This window comes from Sardina pilchardus, chromosome 19 (genome assembly GCF_963854185.1).
Source record: "Sardina pilchardus chromosome 19, fSarPil1.1, whole genome shotgun sequence".
Lineage (NCBI taxonomy): Eukaryota > Metazoa > Chordata > Actinopteri > Clupeiformes > Clupeidae > Sardina > Sardina pilchardus.
In genome coordinates, this window is record NC_085012.1 from 17158885 (window position 1) to 17178884 (window position 20000).

The 20000-nt window shown below is 46.7% G+C and overlaps 2 protein-coding genes across 4 annotated transcripts in view; one reads left to right on the plus strand and one right to left on the minus strand.

Annotated features, from left to right (window-relative positions):
- Positions 1-9132, plus strand: part of drosha (drosha ribonuclease III) — an 81873-nt gene extending 72741 nt beyond the window's left edge. For all 3 annotated transcript variants that reach the window (XM_062520956.1, XM_062520957.1, XM_062520958.1), the window contains one exon: positions 8155-9132. In XM_062520956.1, coding sequence (XP_062376940.1) covers positions 8155-8285 — 131 coding nt within the window. In that variant the 3' untranslated portion in view covers positions 8286-9132. The remainder of the gene's footprint in view (positions 1-8154) is intronic.
- Positions 9133-9906: 774 nt separating this feature from the next.
- The window catches only part of LOC134066187 (cadherin-6-like), a gene marked incomplete at its 5' end in the record, with an annotated part of 33954 nt that continues 23860 nt past the window's right edge, over positions 9907-20000 (minus strand). Inside the window, 6 exon segments of the mRNA XM_062521430.1 lie at positions 9907-12846; positions 14654-14905; positions 15316-15433; positions 16341-16462; positions 17086-17222; positions 19425-19678. Coding sequence (XP_062377414.1) covers positions 12296-12846; positions 14654-14905; positions 15316-15433; positions 16341-16462; positions 17086-17222; positions 19425-19678 — 1434 coding nt within the window. The 3' untranslated portion in view covers positions 9907-12295.

The following is a 20000-nucleotide window of genomic DNA, read 5'->3' on the forward strand; positions in this document are numbered from 1 at the left end:
CATGTGAATTAGGTCATGTTTTTTGTATGTGTGTGTGTGTGTGTGTGTTTGTGTGTGTGTGTGTGAAATGATGTCCGTGATTTTGGCCCCTTCATCTTAACTAGTGCATTAATCAAACAGTCCATTAAAAAAAAGTAGGTGGATTAATTGGCTGTGACTCACTGTGCAGGTACACACACACACACGTGTGTGTGTGTGTGTGTGCATATTACACGGGAGAGTGTGTGCCGATGTGAGCTCTGATGTAACTGCAGTCTTAAATGAGGCCTCCAGTCTTGTGTGATTGATGTGGTTAGTCGGCCCCCAACCCCTCTGCCACATAAAATATTAGCACAGCCTGCTTCTCCCTCACCTCTCCCCTTCCCCTCTCCCTCTCCCTCTCTCTCCTTCCCTCTCCTTTTCTGCATCCCTCACTCGCTCTCCTTTCCTCTTCTCTCCTATTAAACGAAGTCCCGTGTGTGTGTGTGTGTGTGTGTGTGTGTGTGTGTGTTGTTTTTTTGCCTTTTCCTCCTCCATGCTCTGGCTCATTCCTTTCTCCTTCTCCCTCTTCCCTATTTATCTCCTGCTCTCTCTTGCTTTCTTTTCTTAGCGCTCCTTTTTTCTCTCAAGTTTACTCTCAGTCTCCCTTCTTCTCCCTCCCTCCCTCCCAGCCAGCCTCTCTCCACGCTTTTCTTGTACACTCCTCTCTCTCTCTTTCTCTCTCTTTCTCTCTCTTTCCCTCTCTTTCCCTCTCTCTCTCCCTCTCTCTCTCTCTCTCTGTCTCTTTTGCGCTCTTTCTCTCTCTTTCTCCCTCTCTCCCTCTCTCTCTTTCTGGCGCAGCCAGCTGTCAGAGTGATGGAATGATGCTCATTGCTGGTAAATGAACGTTTCCCCCCCTCATAAATTGCCGTTTCGTGTGACTAGATTAGCGATGCCGGCTGAAAAGGTCACTGCGTTTAATATCATCCGTCTGGCTCCTCGGGCTGCGCCCAGACACCCTTCCTCTTCCTCCGGCGAACGCGCACGCACGCACGCACGCACGTGCCACCGCCTTGTTTTGTTTGTTTCTGCTCCTCTTCCTCCCTCCTCTTCCTCCCCTCCTTCTTTCTCTTTAGTTGATTTGTCTGCCTCTTCTGTCTGGCCCCGTCTCCCTCTGTCCATTCTCCCTCTGTCCACTGTCCTGTCGTCCACCCTCCTGTCCACTCTCCCTATCTCTAGGTGCTTTCACTCTGAACAGCACGCCGCCAATTTGCGGTCTTTTTTTTTGCGGCCCGGCCCGAGCTTTCACACGGGAGGTGGCGCGCTTGCAGTCAATTTTACGCCGGGAATATTCCTCCTCTGGGGGTCCACTTACTGCCGGCTCCACTGCAGTGTGAAGTGGTCAATGTACCAGCTTTTCTGTGAGATGGACGGAGCTGTTGGATCACGCGAGTTGTGCGACCCACAGCCGCGAGATTGAAAATCAGCAAACAGCTGAGCACAGCTGTCAGATCACTGAACATCGGACACCCCTACGCAGCAAAACTGTCGACTGTTTCCTGAAGACGAATCCCACGCATGCAAGCAACACTGCACTAACTTCATGCTCAATCATGCACACAGTTGTAGGCTAACTACAACGCCAAAAATACAGCTGATCGACCTGTATTCTGACGGGGTAGCAAACCACCACAATGCAATGGCAAGTCTGACTCAAGGCTCCAGTGGCTGTCGTCAGTTAGTTGTTCAACAAGTCCCAACATAAATTCAAAACTATGCCTACGCCGCGACATACGGAACTGCTTCCGCCACTCAACACCATCAAAAATGGTTGAGTGCATTCGACCAAAACACTGGTCCTCGTGGTCTATCTTTCTTCCCGTGGCGACTTTTTTGAAAGGAGGAATATTGGCGGAATATTAATTCCCAGCTCCACCTTACTGCCAGTGTGCCGGCTTTCAGTGTGCAAAGGGCTTCTGTTTCTTCTCTTGCTCACACCCTTTCCTCTCCACTGTCCTGAAGCCCTTCCTCCCCTTATCTTCCCATCAGGTATTTTTATGTCCACCATTAGAAACAAACACACACACAGACACACACACACACACACACACACACACACACACACACATACACACACACACACACACACACACACACACACACACACACACACACACACACACTCACACACACACTCACACACTTTAATTTATTTGTGTGTTTCTCTCTACCATTAGACACGCACACACAGACACCATGGATTAAAGTTTTCCGTCATATGACGGATTTCCGTCAACCGGAGGCGCTAGAGGTCAATCATGAGATTGATGCAGATCCGGGGAGAAAATATTGGGGGGGGGGGGGGGGGGGGGGGGGCTGCGGCGCGATCTCCCTTGCAAGCTGCAGTGATGGTTACACCTCTTGTTGAACCCTGTTTTGTGATAGGCCTGTGTTTTAGCCTATGTTAAAATCTTCGTTGTGCGCAAAATAAATAAATAAATGCGTTCGTGCAACTGCGTTGATGAACATCAGGCTACTACTAGACTACTACCACTATTAGGCTGCTACTACTAATAATCATCATCATCATCATAATTATACAATAATAAACGAGAGAAAGGCCAATTGAAACAGATGAAAGAACAGTCTTGATTTATTAGGCTTTTGTAGGTTAAACAAGCTTTGCAGAAGTTCAGGAAAGCTGTCGTTTTTTCGGTTTAATTAGTCTATGATTTGGGCTAATTATTCTTCATAAAAGTAAAATGAAAATAAACAGTAGTTTCGCCAGTTGCAATAGTAAGAATAGCTTCAGGACATCCACGCACTAGCTGCGCAAAGTTCTGCGTTGTTTGCGATGACATCTTGTCCGCATTTGCTAGTTCACCGATCTCATCAAATTAGACTACTTAGAGGTCGGCAGTGTTGGGGAGCTTAAAGATGAATAGTCAAAAAGAACATGGATATAGCCTACTTTCGGTCATTATTAATAGAGTCGGGTGCGCCCGAAACGCAGAGACAGACAATGGAAAAGTGTGTGTCTGCGCCACGCCACTATTAGGCTATACTACTGTTTAGTTTAACTGCTAATTTCTCTAAAAATAATTATAATAAGCCAACAAGGTTAATTTATACAATTCTAAAGGATCCAGTAGCTTAGGCTATGTCTATACAGTTTGCCTAATTTGTCTTCTTCAAAGAGAAAGTCGTAGGTCCGTTTCCAATAAACCAAACTTATATAATAGGAGTCCTATGACTGACGCGTGTTCTTTTAAAAACGTCTTGTCTTCCAGTTAATATTCTTGAATGTTTATTGTAACAAACAGCACAGTTCTCATACAATTGACACGACCAACACGGTCAGAAATACCGTGGTACTCCTAACATTTCTGCCGTGCATCACGTTCTTACCCAACAACTAAAACGTCTTAAAGTGACATGCACCTTTAATTAAACAACATGTCACCTAATCACACTAAGTAAAGTTACACCAAATTATATCCTGACATAAGAAAACATCAGAATTCTTTAGCATATTACATTTCAAATCAATTATTCCAAATCTTCAATAACAGAGGCCTATCTGACGGTTAACCAATGGCTGTGAGCTTTAATTGTTTTCATGCATGTCTGATAACAGGTGAGGAATGTTTTGGAGACATACATGCATTTTAGGCATAATGCTGGCCCTAATCTCTGACTGAAAGTGCACAGAATTTATGCATTTACATAACAGTATTTAATAATTTTTCTCGGGGGTGACTGTGACACCCCCAACCCCCTATTTTTCTTCTCTGGGGGGGGGGGGGGGGGGGGGGGGCGGCCAACGGGCTATGGCCGGCCCTCGGAGCACTCTTAATAAGCAACAGTGTGCAGTATTGAATAGCTAGGCCTACTTTATAATGTGTTACTTGTAAACGGAGGGTACAATTAGTCTGTATGGCCCTATTTTATGTAGGTCTACGCTAAGGCCCTTTGATTTGCCTCACTTGCGTGTGTCAATTAAAAAAAAAAATTGGACAAAAAAATTTCAGTCAGATGAGTTTTTTTTCACTTTAATCCATGACAGACACACACACACACACACACACACACACACACACACACACACACACACACTTTAATTTATTTGTGTTTTTCTCTCCACCTTTAGACACACACACACACACGCACTTTAATTTATTTGAGTCTGCCAATCACAATTCTAAGGTGAATGCTTGAACTATTTCTAGAGATGATGAATTCACATTGTTTCTCAAGAGTGCAGAAACATTGACACTGCCACACAGCACTGCTACCATTCATAGCTGAGATGTAGCACATTTACCACTGCTGTGTGGCCCCTAGCCCAGTTTGTTTCGTTTGTTGCTATAAGAACAGGCAGGTGACTAAGTTCAAGTTTATATTGTGTTCTACATGTAATATCAATCGAACTGCATTTGGCTTGATTTGATGTGATGTGATTTGATTTTGAAAGTAAAGATACATCTAGTAAAAACAACCTAATTTGAGGTTGATTTATATTGCCTGAAATTCACCATAATTAAAAAAAGAAAAATGTACGGAAATTAATTTAGATGTTTTTGCATATTAAATCTTAATTTGTTGTCAAAGTCTGTGTTATCTAAAGATACTTTCGACTTAGGGCTGGTACAGTACATCATTAGTTCCTCATATAGAAACACACACACACACACACACACACACAAACAAACAAACAAAAAATACTCTACATCGAAAGACAAGAACATCACAGTATGAGCAGAGCAGGGGGGAATAAGGGCTTGTGGGTAAATGGTGAGCGTAGTGTGCTGTGTGTCAAGTGAATGAGTGGCTCAGGCAGGAGGACGATGGGCCGCACACACTGCACTGTTGTGCAGAGAGATCATTATTGAGGCCTACAACGAGCGCTCTTTAGCTTTTTAATTTTTCGCCTGATTCCATTACCAACCTTTTCAGACACGTTGAGCGTCTGCTTTGTCTGCATCCCCTTCCTGAATGTGTGTGTGTGTGTGTGTGTGTGTGTGCTTCATTGTGTGCACATGTGTGTGTGGCTCTCTGTGTGTGTCTCTGAGTGCCTTTGTGTTTTAGTATGTGAGAGTGTCCTTGTGTGTCTGCAATGGTCTAGCTGTGAGTAAGTGAATGTGTTTGTCTTTGTGTGGCTGAGAGTCATCATAGGTATGAGTGACTTTGTCATTCTGTTTCCCTGTGTGTTTGTATGCCATTGTAAGTCTCCGTTTGAGAGCCATGGTATGTGTATGTATTATTCACCTCTGTTGGAGTGTCATTGTGTACCTGTGTGTGTCTTTGTTTGTCTTGATTGTCATTTTATGTTTGTGTGTGTGTTTGAGCAAAAAAAAAGAAGAGAGCGAAAAGTATTGTGTAGGACCCATTTGACCCAAAAGAAGGCCGTTGTTTGTAAGATATGTAACGCAGTATTGAAACATAGCAGGGCCACAAGCACAACGGAATACCACTTGCCAAGCAAACATCCGCAAACATCGGCTGCTGCAGGACACACTTTGCTGTCCATGTCAGCAAGGACAAGATGCAGTCTGTGGTGGCCTGAGGAGAGAATCTCTTCAATAGTGGAGGACATTTGGCCCATAATAGTAGATTGTTTCCTAGAAATGCTGTGTGTGTCTGTGTGTCTGTGTGTCTGTGTGTCTGTGTGTCTGTGTGTCTGTGTGTCTGTGTGTCTGTGTGTCTGTGTGTCTGTGTGTCTGTGTGTCTGTGTGTCTGTGTGTCTGTGTGTCTGTGTGTCCGTGTGTCTGTGTGTCCGTGTGTCCGTGTGTCATTGTGTGTGGGTCCATGCGTCTGTGTGTGTGTGTGTGTGTGTGTGTTTATGCGTGCTTGCATATTTGATTGGAAATATGCAATCCTCCCCCCCTAATTGTGTCCCCACTCTGGCAACACAGTGAAGGTAAACAAAGCATTTCATGCACACACACATGCCATCAAGAGGCCTCCCAGTGTTAATGAAAGATGTTGCCCGCACCACACCCCCCCCACACCCCCCGGTGTGTCAGTGAGAGTTGGGAAGCTGCTGTCTTTGGAGATGGAGGAAGTCTCCATTTCAGCAGCAGCAGCATCATTCATCAGCCCCAATCTGATGGAGGTGTGTGTGTGTGTGTGTGTGTGTGTGTGTGTGTGTGTGTGTGTGTGTGTGTGTGTGTGTGTGTGTGTGTGTGTGTGTGTGTGTGTGTGTGTGTGTGTGTGTGTGTGTGTGTGTGTGTGTGTGTGTGTGTGTGTGTGTGGAAGGGTGGGGGGGGGGGGTTGCTGATGGTGGCAGCTGCCTGACCCTGTGTGTTTAATGTTTTAATATTTGGTGAAACTCATGCACACAAACACACACACACACACACAGAGAGAAACGATATGCACAAGCCACCTATCACGAATCATGTTCACCAAAACAACTATGAATGTCCACCTACGCAGACTTACTTTCAAGCACGAATGCCTCAACAACACACACACACACACACACACACACACACACACACACACACACACACACACACACACACACACACACACACACACACCATCAGCACCAATATGCATGAGTCATCCTGTAACAGACCAGTAGTGATGGTTTTCTCTCCTCTCATCTTGCGTGCCCTCTCCCTCTGTTCCTCCCTCCTTCTGTCCTCCCTGTTCTCTTCCACTCCTCCACTCCTCCTTCTCTCTCCTCCACTCTTCCACTCATCCTTCCCTCCCCAGTACTCCTCCACTCCTCCTTTTCTCCCCTTTCTCCCCAGTACTCCTCCATTATTCCACTCCTCCGTTTCTCCCCAGTACTCCTCCATTCTTCCACTCCTCCTTTTCTCCACAGCACTCCTCCACTCTTCCACTCCTCCTTTTCTCCACAGTACTCCTCCACTCCTCCTTTTCTCCCTAGTACTCCTCCACTCTTCCACTCCTCCTTTTCTCCACAGTACTCCTCCACTCTTCCTCTCCTCCTTTTCTCCCCAGTACTCCTCTACTCCTCTCCACTGTGTTTTTTATTCCCTTTATTCCACTTTCAACTATTGAGAATTTGAAGTGGACTTCAGAGCTGACATGGAAAGGCAGCAATTTTAGATTGTGTGTGACTTGCACTGCTGTGCTGCTTGCTCTGTGCGTGTGAGCGTACATCCATCTTCAATTCGACGTAACCTGTGAATGCTCTTCGTGCAAGACTACTGTATGTTGTGCTTCTTGAGTATTAGGTGTTGTGTTGGAGGGAGGGTGTACAGTACATGCATGGCTACCTGTGTGTGTGTGTGTGTGTGTGTGTGTGTGTGTGTGTGTGTGTGTGTGTGTGTGTGTGTGTGTGTGTGTGTGTTTGCGCGTTTTAAAACCTGCTACCTCTGTGTGTGTGCATGTTTTAAAGCCTGCTTTGATGCAGATGCACTGTGGCAGCAGAGCTGCTGCTCGACAGATTACGTTTCACTATTAATCTATTTCTCTCAGTCAAAAGGCACGTAGGTCTACCGTTATGCACACACACACACACACACACACACACACACACACAAGGGTCATTCTGTATTTGCGAGTACATTTCAAGTGTAGAGAAAACTAAATATGGAATGAGTTTTTAATCATTAAACTTCTTGTAGTCATAGAGCACGCTTAAAAGTTATACTTAAACTTGTAAGACCTCCAGCATTTATTAAAAAAAAAAAAAATCTGTCACTGTTAGTGCGTGTGTGTGTGTGTGTGTGTGTGTCTCTGTGTGTGTGGGTCCATGCGTCTGTGTGTGTGTGCGTGTGTGTTTATGCGTGCTTGCATATTTGATTGGAAATATGCAATCCTCCCAAGTCATTTAATATTTTGCGGATACATTTGGACTAAAATATAAATCAAGTATTGTTATTGGTGAAAGATGGTCTTAATAGGCATAATTGTTTCAAAATTGATTCCATAAAGATTTCTGAAAATATCTAAATGTTTATCTTGGAGGTGAGAAATGTACCCCAAATTATAGAATGACCCACACACACATGAAAATGTCATGGTTGGAATATTTGTCTGTTGCAAAGCATCCATTTTGTTCAGTCTTGAACAGCCATTGGGCGATGCCTTTGACATAAAGAGGCGTGTGTGAGGAATTCCTCCATCACCCGGCCAGCGACCAGAGTAGATAGAGAGAGATTAACCTGCCTGTGCTCCTGCTGATGTGTGTGTGTGTGTGTGTGTGTGTGTGTCTAGATAACTTCCCGCAGATGGCCCACCAGAAGCGCTTCATCGAGAGGAAGTACCGCCAGGAGCTGAAGGAGATGAGGAGAGAGCGCGAGCGACAGGAGCGTGAGAGCGATGACGGCGAAGACGGCAGGAAGTGATGTCAGAGGTCATCACAAGGGGACGGGGGACGGTGCCCTATCGGGAATGCACACACGCCAGCAGCTCACAGACTTCATCATGGGGATTGAACTGTTTCACCATCATGTCAAAGAGATAGGTCATGCTAGAATTGACATTCTGTCCACTCCCGGTCATTCCCTTGGTGGAAACGGTTTCATTTGTGGGGTTGTTTTCCCCAGGGGGAATGGTCATGCCAATCCGTTTCTATACAGTTTGGAATTCACAGTGGCCTTGTGTTTCCTTCTCCAAAGAAATAAAGAAAACGTCTATGAAAGACCTCTATGCTTCAAATGTTTAGACGCCATTAGACAACTTTGTGGGAGGAACAAAGCAACGCAATTTTATGCAAAGCATTACTGAAAAGAGTCCTTCTACATATGCATTAGATGTAATAAGCAACGTGCACAGTCTCTATTCACAGACTTGGACAATGAGGAACTTCTGAGGCAGTTGTGAATGTTGGCAAAATGGCCACAGCATTTTCGTCAGGAATTCAATAGCACATGTGGAAAGAAGGCTTTGCAATATAACAGTTGAACAGACAGACTAGCAGTTTACTGATTTCTGTCCCTCATCGAATTCATCACAACACTTTTGAGTATTCAAGAGGTGGTCTGAAAATTCACATTGAGGTGGTACATGAGTGGCATTATGATGATTATCCTTGTTTTTCTGGTGTACGATCCCTTGGATGTTTCTCTTAAACTTTTCTAATCTATCTGAAGCTGTGTATGTGTGTGTTTTGTATGTTATGGAGTTGTCTGTGTACATGTTTTAAAAGAAACCCCTGTCTTGGTAATAAATCGTAACAGAAGTGAATTCCAACTTTTTTGGCTTGTGTATTTCCTGTAATTGTGTTCTGTTGCCATGGCGAATGCTGATAGCTGTTGCTGACTCAGCCTGTACTGTGTTCACATCCAAAGGCGGCGTACAGTACAGTGGAGATGACCGGTCTATCAGCCGCAGGAGAACTCACGCTGCGCTACCCAGCGGTGAGGGGGTTAATCGGATTCAATTAAACAGAATATTATCTAAAATGGAACCATCTGCCTCGCATCTGCTTCTGCACTGCAAACAATTTCTTTTTTTTTTCTTTCTCCCCTCAACCATTATTCTCTCCCTTTCTCTCTCGCATATTTGGTCTTTCTCTCTTGCTCGCTCTGCGAATTTTCTGTTGCCAAAAGATGTTAATTATAGATTGTGTCTAATTAAGAGTCACTTCCGTTTGGTTAGCATGTAATCAGGCTATGAAACCGGCGCTCTCTCGCTCTCCTCTCGCGTTCCCTGTCGCCGTGCGGAGGGTTAACCCAGAAGCCTCGACGACAACTATGCCGGTTTGTTCTGCGCCCTTCTCCCTACAGTGTGTGTGTGCTCGTGCACTCACACACACACTCATACACACACGCACACTAACACTCAGCAGACTGGACTTTCAACATATTTTTAATCATACAGAGTTATATAAATATTTTGGTACAAAATATCACATCGTACAAAGCGTAAATGACGGGTGGAGGCACCTGCCTGTGTGATGCTCTCGCTGTCGAGGCGACAAAAAAGAAAAAGAGAACCCCCCCCACCACCACCCGCCCCCCCAAAAAATAAAAATAAAATGCACAAACTCGCACAGTCAGACTACACGACTTCACCCACAGGACATAAGACACACGGGCAGGCTCTGCAGCCAGGCTTCCTGTATCTACACAAACATTCAGAGAGAGAGCGCAAGCGAGCACACACACGCAAAAGCTGTCCAGTGATCCTGACGGTCGGTCGTCCGTTCCTTTCGGTCATTTTTTCATTTCATGTCCCGGAGTGAAAGACCACCTTGTCCGTTGTCTCTGTAGGGCTACGTCCATTCCTAGATTTGTCCCCAGAGCGCCTTGGACAAGCGGTCACTCCATTGTGTGCTCTCTCCCTCTGACAACCAGCAAGAAAACGACGGGAGGACGGCGTACGATATCTGTCGAGGTCCTCCAGTCTCCTGTTACAGTGATAACAACAACAAAACCACTCCGATGATCATCCGCCTTCGTCTTTAGTGTTCTTCTTGTTAATGTGTGGTAATCCAGCAACATGTGTCTCCAGTCTGTGTAAAGAGCTTTCAGCTAAAGGCTTGTAAAGAAGCCACATTAAGCGCTTTCACAAATAGTCACCACAAACGTGTCTAACCCTCCCCTCCCCACCGATTGTCTACACTAATCCACCGGCTACTGGAAAACAGTGTCATATAGCTAGTATATAATAGGTGGAATGGTGTGTGTGTGTGTGTGTTGAAATATTTTTTGATTCTTAGTGTGTTTAGCCTAAAAGAGAATGGTTGAGTGGAGTGGGTTGTAATTACAGTATTCATATGTTTATAAATGAGTAATTGATGTGTAATTAATGACCTGTGAGGATTTGGAAAATGTGACCTGGGGGATTTTGCAGTCTTTGCTTGCTTGTATTTCTTGTAACCTATCAAAGTGCTCAGTTCTACCAAACGGTTGTGTGTGTGTGTGTGTGTTTGGATGCAGCTTGTCTCAAATCTTTCTCTTTCTCCCGTATTGATTTTACCATCTGGCTCTGTAAGATTAAATCTCTAACTGCTCTATCTTTTTCCTTTTCTACAACATCTATCCACTTTTTTTCATTGACATTTTCTCTTCCTTTTCACTTCACTACTCTGCTTCCCTCTTTTGTGTAGAGTACCTGGACTGAAACCAAACTGTGCCATTTTGAGTCAACAGATGTATAAAAGTCATTAACACACCAGTTAAAGAGACCTGCGCTGTATCTGGAACAGTGATGCTTCACCTTGTGCAGTCAAGAATAACTAACAGAATTCACTCACTCAATTACATACACACACACACACACACACACACACACACACACACACACACACACACACACACATAAAACCTCTTCTATCTTCAACCAGAGCATTATGGGTACACTTTTTATACACTTTCGATGACTCCTGGATTTGAGACGTTTATTTTGGTGTTTACTGAGGTGTGATTCTAAGTGAAGTGTGGGTTTGTGTTGAACCTGGCGACTGTAGAGCATTCTTATCCTGCCCTAAAGGTGTGTTTATTATGTGTGTTTGTGTGTATGTGTGTGGGTGTCTAACCAACAAACACAATAAGGCAGCATATTGTATCTGAGTTACAGTAAACATAGTCGTTGAACTCACAATACGCCAATACATCCCCTAGCCCCCCAAGCACTGCAATGTGTCTATGAGCTTCTGCATGGGTTGTGGGAGTATGTGTGTGTGTGTGTGTGTGTGTGTGTGTGTGAATACATCTTCATGACTGCCCACTTTTCCATAAGTGTAGCAGATGCTTTGAGAAGATGAAAAAGTAAGGACAAAAGTAAAAGTGTTTTTCCTATACAGAGTCAGGGCTGAGAAGAGAGGTCTGTCGCTCTCGTGTGTTTATTTCTTTTTCTTTTTTTTTTCTTTTTCCCTCAGAGAGCTTCACTGCTCTGAGCGGGAGCAACTAATACTGACTAATATCAGCCCAGGAGTCAAAAGGTCAGAGGTCGAGGGCTCTGTTCTGCACGGCTTGAGGTCAAGCGATGAGAGGTACTTCCTGGTTGTCCCAAAGGCTCAGGCTTAGTGGTGTGACAGCGGTTCTTTTTAAAAAGGGCACTTGGGGGAAAAGAAAAGAAAACAACAAAAAAAGAGAACAAAGAGAAAAGAAGATAGAAAGTCGAAGCCTTTGCAGGAGTTCCCGTCTTTCTCGTGACGCAGGTCCGAGCCACAGGGCCACTGGGGGACAGTTTGTCCCCGGAGCCTGCAGAGTGCACAATGTCCGCTCTAGTTTATTTGTGTGTGTGTGTGTGTGTGTGTGTGTGTGTGTGTGTGTACTGTATGTATGTAAAAGAGAGACCGAGTTTTCGTAAGGGACTGTGTGTGTGTGTGTGTGTGTGTGTGTGTGTGTGTTTTCTTGACCGTTCCTCCTCCAAGTCCCTGGTGGCCACCCAGGCGGTGGCGGCGGCGTTAAGAATCCTTGTCGCTGTCCTCGGTGCCGTACATGTCGGCGAGCTTCTTGAAGCGCGGGCCCCAGTCGCTCAGATAGTTGTAGTCGTGGTCGCCGTCGCTGGCCGCCGACTCCAGCGAGCTCAGGCTGTGCGCCACCGATCCGCTGCCCTCGTACGCGTAGGTGGCCAGCGAGTCGTACGGCGGCGCCGTCGGGTCCGAGTCGTTCTCCGCCAGCCGCTGGGCGATGAAGTCCCGCACGTCGGCGTTGTCCCGGAGGGCCCCCGGCACCGCGCCGGACCCGGCGCCGCCGATCGCCGCCGCCGCCGACGACGGGGGAGGCCTGCGCGGCAGCGGCGGGTAGAGGGCGTCGGGGATGATGTCGCGCCGCAGCTTGCTGTCCTCCAGCGCCTCGGGGTTGCGCAGCGTGCCGATGTCGAAGGCCTGCGTGTCCTCCTCGCCGCCGCCCTCGTCGTTGTAGCTGACCACGTTGTCGCGCACGTCCTCCTTGGAGATGATCAGCGGCTCCTTCTTGCGCTGGCGCCGCAGGGCGGCAAACAGCACCACCAGCACTGGAGAGAGAGAGCGAGAGAGAAAAGGGACGACAAAAGAAGGGGGAAGAGAAGGAGGAAGGGGGAGAGAGAGAGAGAGAGAGAGAAAGAGGCGACAACATGGTCACTATGGAGACAGCGAACAACATGACATTGAGGAGAAAGTAAAAAAAAAAAAAAAGAAGTTGCAACAAAGAAAGGGAGAGTGAGAAAAGCAGAGATCGATATGGAGACAAATGACAACGCAACTTCAGAGATGAAGAGAAAAGTGGGTTCAGAGAGAGAGAGAGAGAGAGAGAGAGAGAGAGAGCGGGAGAGAGAGAGAGAGAGAGAGAGATAGAGAGAGAGAGCAGGAGGGATGGCAGCAGAAGCAGCAGCAGGAGTTGTTATATGGAAAAGAACAGGGATAACAACATGATTCTCAAGGACTCTCGAAACAATACCAAAATGTGACATTGAAATATGAAGGGACGGGGGGAAGGAGGCAGCGAAGGAGAGCGGCAACAAGATGAGTTGGTGAAGCGCGGAGGCAGAGACAGCATAATGACCGTGGACAACACAGAAACTGACCCATGACTACTATGATGACAGACATCGAGGTTACAGGGACAGGGGAGATATTGGGTTGGGTTTAGCACAAGAGAAACACACACATACACACACATAAAAACACTTCAAGGTTGCAGAGTCAAAAACTCAAAATATTGACAACAATAATTGAGAAGAGTTACTGCACACGCTTGTTTTCTCTGAATCACAACAGACATGCCTTTCCATTTGAGATCAGCACGGAACGTCCAAGAGAAAGCCATTTTGTACCAAAATATTTCTGCCTGGACAAAGAACGTTTTCATATGTCGACCCAGTGCTTTTAGTCCATCATCCTCCATGAGCCACCAGGATTCATATGACATTCTTCACAGCATTTAAATGGCATACAATGCAGTGTTCTTTTTGGTCATAAGATTGCTAGATATTGATTAGAACATTATTGATCTACATGTCAATACGGAAAGAAATACACTCTTCAAAATGTAGCTCTTTGACCTTAAAGTAACGACTCCAAATGCATTATGTTGTGCAATAACTCAATACAGATAATGGGGTTGCTGACATTGCCAGTGCACATCCAAAATGTTTAGTTGTCATTGCCGGTGTATGAGCCTTTTCATTGGTTTAGCACTAAATGGGAACCTAGTATGTTGAAAAGTAATGAAAAGAAATTCCTACATTGTGTTACATTTATGAGTCCAGTCGTATGACCTCAATGATCATATTGCCATATTGTCCCCTTCGAATCGCAATGTTCTCTCTGACATTTTTGTCCAAACTGAGTAGCCTAACTGGCAATCTTATTCTATGACAACATCAAAAGGTGAGATGAGGTGTTTCTTGAAGTTGTGTGCATTTTTGGACATAAAAGGCTTGTTCCACATATCAATATATGAAATTCTAAAATGTTGAAGCTCAATATCTCAGAACTATTTAGAATGCAGACAGAACCTTACAATTCCAAGGGGGATGATGTAGAGTTGAATAAGTACAGATGGATAGACACTCTGAGCAGTATGTTACATTTCATTACATTTGGCTGACGCTCTTTAGCCAGAGCCACTTACAACATGGTAAACAGTTTAAGCTTTTTCTCACAACAATTCTAGGAAAATTAAAACAGAAAGGGTAGAGTGCAACTAGAATAAGTGCATCACTCTCCCCTTGGGGATCAATAAAGTATCTATCTATCTATCTATCTATCTATCTATCAGTGAGTGCTGTTTGTTGATGCACAGCAGTGCTAGTATACTGTGGATGGGAGCGCAGTACTTACTCAGTAGTATGCAGACGCAGAGCAGGATGGCCACCAGTGCTCCGGTGCTGAGTCCGGCGGTCAGCGCCTGGGCCTCGGCGTTGCACAGCTTCATGTTGCCGTCGCGGTCGCACGAGCACACGCGCACCGTCAGCGTGTTGGTGCTGCTCAGCGTGGGGCTCCCGCCGTCGGCGATCACCACGGGGATGAGGTAGCGGCTGCGGTGGAGGCGGCTGTAGCCGCTGCGCAGCGTCAGGATCATCGCCGTGTTGTCTGTTCGACACGCAGCACAGAGTTTAATTAGCACCCGGAGAACTCTTGACACTGGCCAACCATGACCTAACCCAGGGTTTCATCACGGCGATGCGTGACTCACTGACTGCTAGTGAACTGCGTCTCACATCTAACCCTTTTCTGATGCTGTACTTATATGATGAAATCTTATTATGGCCCGTGTAAGAGAATGATATGAAAAAATCATGCGCAAGTGTAAGGAATGAAACCAAGTTTAAAGAAGTTGAAACTTTAAGTCTGGATCTGTAATGATTTATGACACATTCTGCTCTCTGTCAGGGGTGGGGAGAGGGAATAAATCTTATTTGAAAGAGCTATAACTCTTAATTAATGCATTATGAATGTTCTCATTACGGCCGCAGATGGTGCCTGTTGTCATGGGAACACACCGTTATTGTCTCGGACTGTGAAGTTGGCTTTGACCGAGGCTTCGGGCGCAAGATGGAACGAGAAGCGCTGGCCCCCGATTGGCTCGTCCGGATCAGTGGCGCTGATCATCTGAATCCTCTGAGACACCAGACAGACACAAGCACACACACACACACACACACACACACACACACACACACACACACACACACACATTAGCACATTAGTAACAGCCTGTAAGTATTTCTCCATCAAGTGTCTGATTCTGTCACATTTTCTGCTCAATTTTCTTTAGCGACTGAATTGGCGATGAGGTGTAGAAGTATTCTGAGGATGAGAGCATGAGGTGCGTGTATTTCATGGCATACTGGATTCATCTTTTTACATGTTCATGCCTTTATGAGATAATGGACCTGAATGGTTTATTAATGTACTGAGACGCTTATTATGGAGGCTACAGAAAACCTCTGTGTGTGCCTCGGAATGCCTGAGTTACAGTATAACATGTTTTCCCTCTCTCTCTCTCTCTCTCTCTCTCTCTCTCTCTCTCTCTCTCTCTTTCTCTCTCTTTCTCTCTCTTTCTCTCCTCTCCGCATTCTCATTCCCCAAGTCGAGGTTTATCAGATTTCCCTCTCCAGAGGAAGGTCACCCTCAAAAGACGCACGGCGCTGGTGGCATCTGCGCTGGCGGGGGAGGAGGGAGGCAAGGAGTGAGAGAGATGGAGCGAGCAATCAGAAGAGAGAAACAGAGGGGATGCATCACTCAAGGGCCAGGAGAACAGACATGGCATGGAGAGATTTAAGAGGGGAAGGGTGTGGGGGGGGTTGAAGGGAGAATGGAGAAGGGATGGACAAGACTGGTATGAGTAGAAAGTAAGTAAGAAAAAGAAGTGTGTGTGTGTGTGTGTTTGTGGGTGTGTTTGGCAGGGGTGAGGGGCATTTACCTGTCCACCAGCTTTGGCGTTTTCACAGACAAGTACAGAGGAGTAAGAAAAAGAAGAGGAGTGTGTGTGTGTGTGTGTTTGGTAGGGGTGAGGGGCATTTACCTGTCCAGCCTTGGCGTTTTCACAGACAAAGGTCTCGTAGAAGGTGGCGAAGCTCGGAGGGTTGTCGTTGACGTCCAGGACTTTGATGGACACGGGCACCCGGCTGATCTGATTCTGACTGTCTGGGGGAAGACACGAGCAGACCAGCATGCAACCGTAACTAAGGGTAACTATTATGGGATTTCTGGGGATTGATCCCTCAAAAAACTCAAAGGATGAAGAGGATTAGCAGTGTTCAGCATAACATTAAGACATGCTTCACGCTCTTAAGTCAGATGGAGCGCCAACCCCAATGTTGATTAATCCCTCAGCTTGCTTATGTAAGAAGTGTGTCACAGGCACTTCAGATCAAGTGCGAGAAGTTATGCAAGTGCACATCAAAAAGCAGTTGATTTAGCCTCGTCATTTCAGGCCTGATTTACACAGCTCTAGCTTCTTGCAGTTTCAAGACTGTTCCGATACATGTCTACTTGTTAAAAGTACATAGAGTTTTAACATCAAACAATCAAATTCCTTGCATATGTACTGTAAGTATACTTGGCCAATAAAAACTAATTCTGAGGCCCAAGCCGTGGCGTGACTGGCTGGGGGACCTGCACCGCATGCCGGCGACCCGGGTTCGATTCCCGCCCTCATGGTGGATCCCACCCCAACTCTCACTCCCACTCACAGTAGAGTCTGAAATGAGTGTTAAAAGCTGTGGCAGGAGTGGGGTTTTGATGTTTGGCAGTAGCAGGCCACTTACTGAACTCCTCAGCCCTGATGGAGATGTTGTGCCAGGGTAGCGTCTCACGGTCCAGGCTCTTCTGGAGGTAGACCGAGCCGTTCCCCGGGTACACGTTGAAGACGCGGTCCATATCCGTGTGCCGGTCAACGGAGTACCTGCCCCACAAAAAAGGAGACCGACGGTCAAGAACAGCGCGCTGCCGAGGTCGAGCTCTCTCTTCCGACGCACGCACAATCACAAACCTGTAAGTCACTGTTACAACGCAGCGCTAACAGTCTGACGGAGGGATAGTTTCCTACATGGTTCGTTCTCCTGGCTAATGAAGCCTATTTGTGAAACCGCATGGAAAATAATTGAATCGCTATGAAAGCGCATGAAGCAAAAATGAAATGATCCCCACCAGCGGGAACATCTAATGTCCGTTGTTAACAGCGCGTCCGCGTAATAGCGGTATTAGTCATTATTAGCCCGAGGTGCCTTTTCCTTGGCCCCGGGGAGACCAGGGCACAGGTAAGTATATGCCCTTCTCTCTCCGCTGCTTAATGAAGTTTATCATTAGCCAGGGGCCGGCGTGGCCGACGTTGCCACGGCGATCCGGGGCGTCTGACCTATTTAGAGGCTTCGGAGAGCGTCTGGCGGTGGAGGAGACAGCGGCGGCGGCAGCGGCGGCGGCAGCGGCGGCGGAGGCTATACGGGAGTGGCTAATGCAGGAGGCTGACACACTTCTGCCGCGCGCGCACTCTAATAAGATAATAGTGCGACCCAAGGGTTTTAATCGCTGACACTGATCGCTAGAGTGGGGGAATACACATGCGCAGATACGGAGGGTGTGTGTGTGTGTGTGTGTGTGTGTGTGTGTGTGTGTGTGTGTGTGTGTGTGTGTGTACGCACACTCACGGGTTACACGTTTGTGTTTTGTTTCTCTCTCGTGTGCTCTCCGATGAACACCATACATCAGTTTGATTAATGGGCTGGACAAGCGGCACAGGAAATGGGAGGAGGATGTTACCCTCCCCGCGGGTGTGTGTGTGTGTGTGTGTGTGTGTGTGTGTGTGTGTGTGTGTGTGTGTGTGTGTGTGTGTGTGTGTGTGTGTGTGTGTACGGAGAACGTGTGGCTCTTTCTGAAACTCTGAAGCCACCCTCTCCCCCCTCTCTCCACTACACCTCCATCTCCACACCCCGACTGTCAACCTCCGAATTTTTATCAGATCGCTAAATTCCCTTTCCTCCTTTTTTTCTCCATCTCTCTCTCTCTCTCTCTCTCTCTCTCTCTCTCTGGCTCTATCTATCCCCCCCTTCCTCATCTTCCCAGCTGTACTGTGTGTCTCTTCTCATTTGGTCGGTGGCGTTTGTTCAATGGCTAATTGCTTTGCTAATATCCGCCATAATTCAGTGGGCGGCAGACTCCTCCTCCGATTAGCGCCGGGAGATAATGGCCTTTTAATGCCAGTCCTGAGGAGCTTCTCTCAGCAGGACCCCCCACCCACCACACACACACACGCACACACACACACACACACACACACACACACACACACACACACACCTATCACCATCCAACGCCCTCACACACACACACACACACACACCAAGATCTTCTCAACACCTACACACACACACACAAACACACTTGTCTCACCCATGCCAGACACATCCCCATATTACTGGAATGTACGCACACAGGAAGTCCTGTGGTGGAGCCAGGCGGTGGCGGCCATGTTGGCTCACACTGGCACATTGGTGGGGACGGCTTGTAGATAGGACCCATGGTGGGTACTGGAAGCAGTATTTTTCCGTGAGTGCAGAGAAACAGGAGCTAGGAGGATAGTTTTGTGTGTGTGTGTGTGTGTGTGTGTGTTTTGTATTTAATGTGTTCTACTTGAAGTTGAATTTCCTGTTATCTGTCGTTTAAAGTCTAAAAAGAGGTCCCTTGATTTGATCAACAAAACAGCTTGTGAGCTCAAGCAGGTGTTGTGGTGAAGTGGCCCACTGTGTCCTCTCTCACCTCGTTGGCAGAAGCAATGCATTCAGTACACCGAGAGAACGAGTTAAGAACTCTTTTCAGTACACAGAGAGAATAAATAAAAACTTGCTTTCAGTACATAGAGAGGGAGTGTGTGTGTGTGTGTGTGTGTGTGTGTCTCTGTGTTAGTCTGTGTGTGTGTGTGTGTGTGTGTCTGTGTGTTAGTCTGTGTGTTAGTCTGTGTGTGTGTGTGTGTGTGTGTGTGTGGGTGTGTGTGTATGTGTACTGTATGTCTGTGTGTGTGTGTGTCTGTGTGTGTGTATGTGCACTGTATGTCCGTGTGTGTGTGTGTGTGTGTGTGTGTGTATGTCTCTGTGTGTGTGATGACACCTACTTGACAGGGCTGCGGTTATTGTCGGGGTCTATGGCGCTGACCGCCCCTACGATGGTGCCCGCGGGGGCGCTCTCCGGCACCTCCATCACGTACGACGACCGCAGGAAGACGGGCGGCTCGTTCTCGTCCTCCACCGCCACCTTGACCAGCGCCGTGTCGTGGAACGGCCCCAGCGAGCGGAAGCGCGGGTCCAGGTAGCGGTTGTCCACCTGAACCCTCAGCGTGTGCATGCGTTTGGTCTCGTAGTCCACGTGCTGGAGGAGAAGGGACCGACACGAGGCACGTGAGTCACGCTAGCTTACTAGTCCATGCAATACTGTATGTCCCAGCTGGAATCTCCATTAGCAATACACCATGACGAATATTCCCATTAATAATGAATTTGAGTAGGACTCTTGGGCAACTGTGTCAAGACCAAAACGTTGACAAAATATTTTATTTTATTTTAAATCATGTATTGTTTGTTAATGTGGCCATGTAATCTTGGCATCACTGTGAATGAACTTTCTGAGAAACTAAATACTACTAGTTCAAGATCAAGTTCAAAGTTTATTGTCATGTACTCATAAATAATCA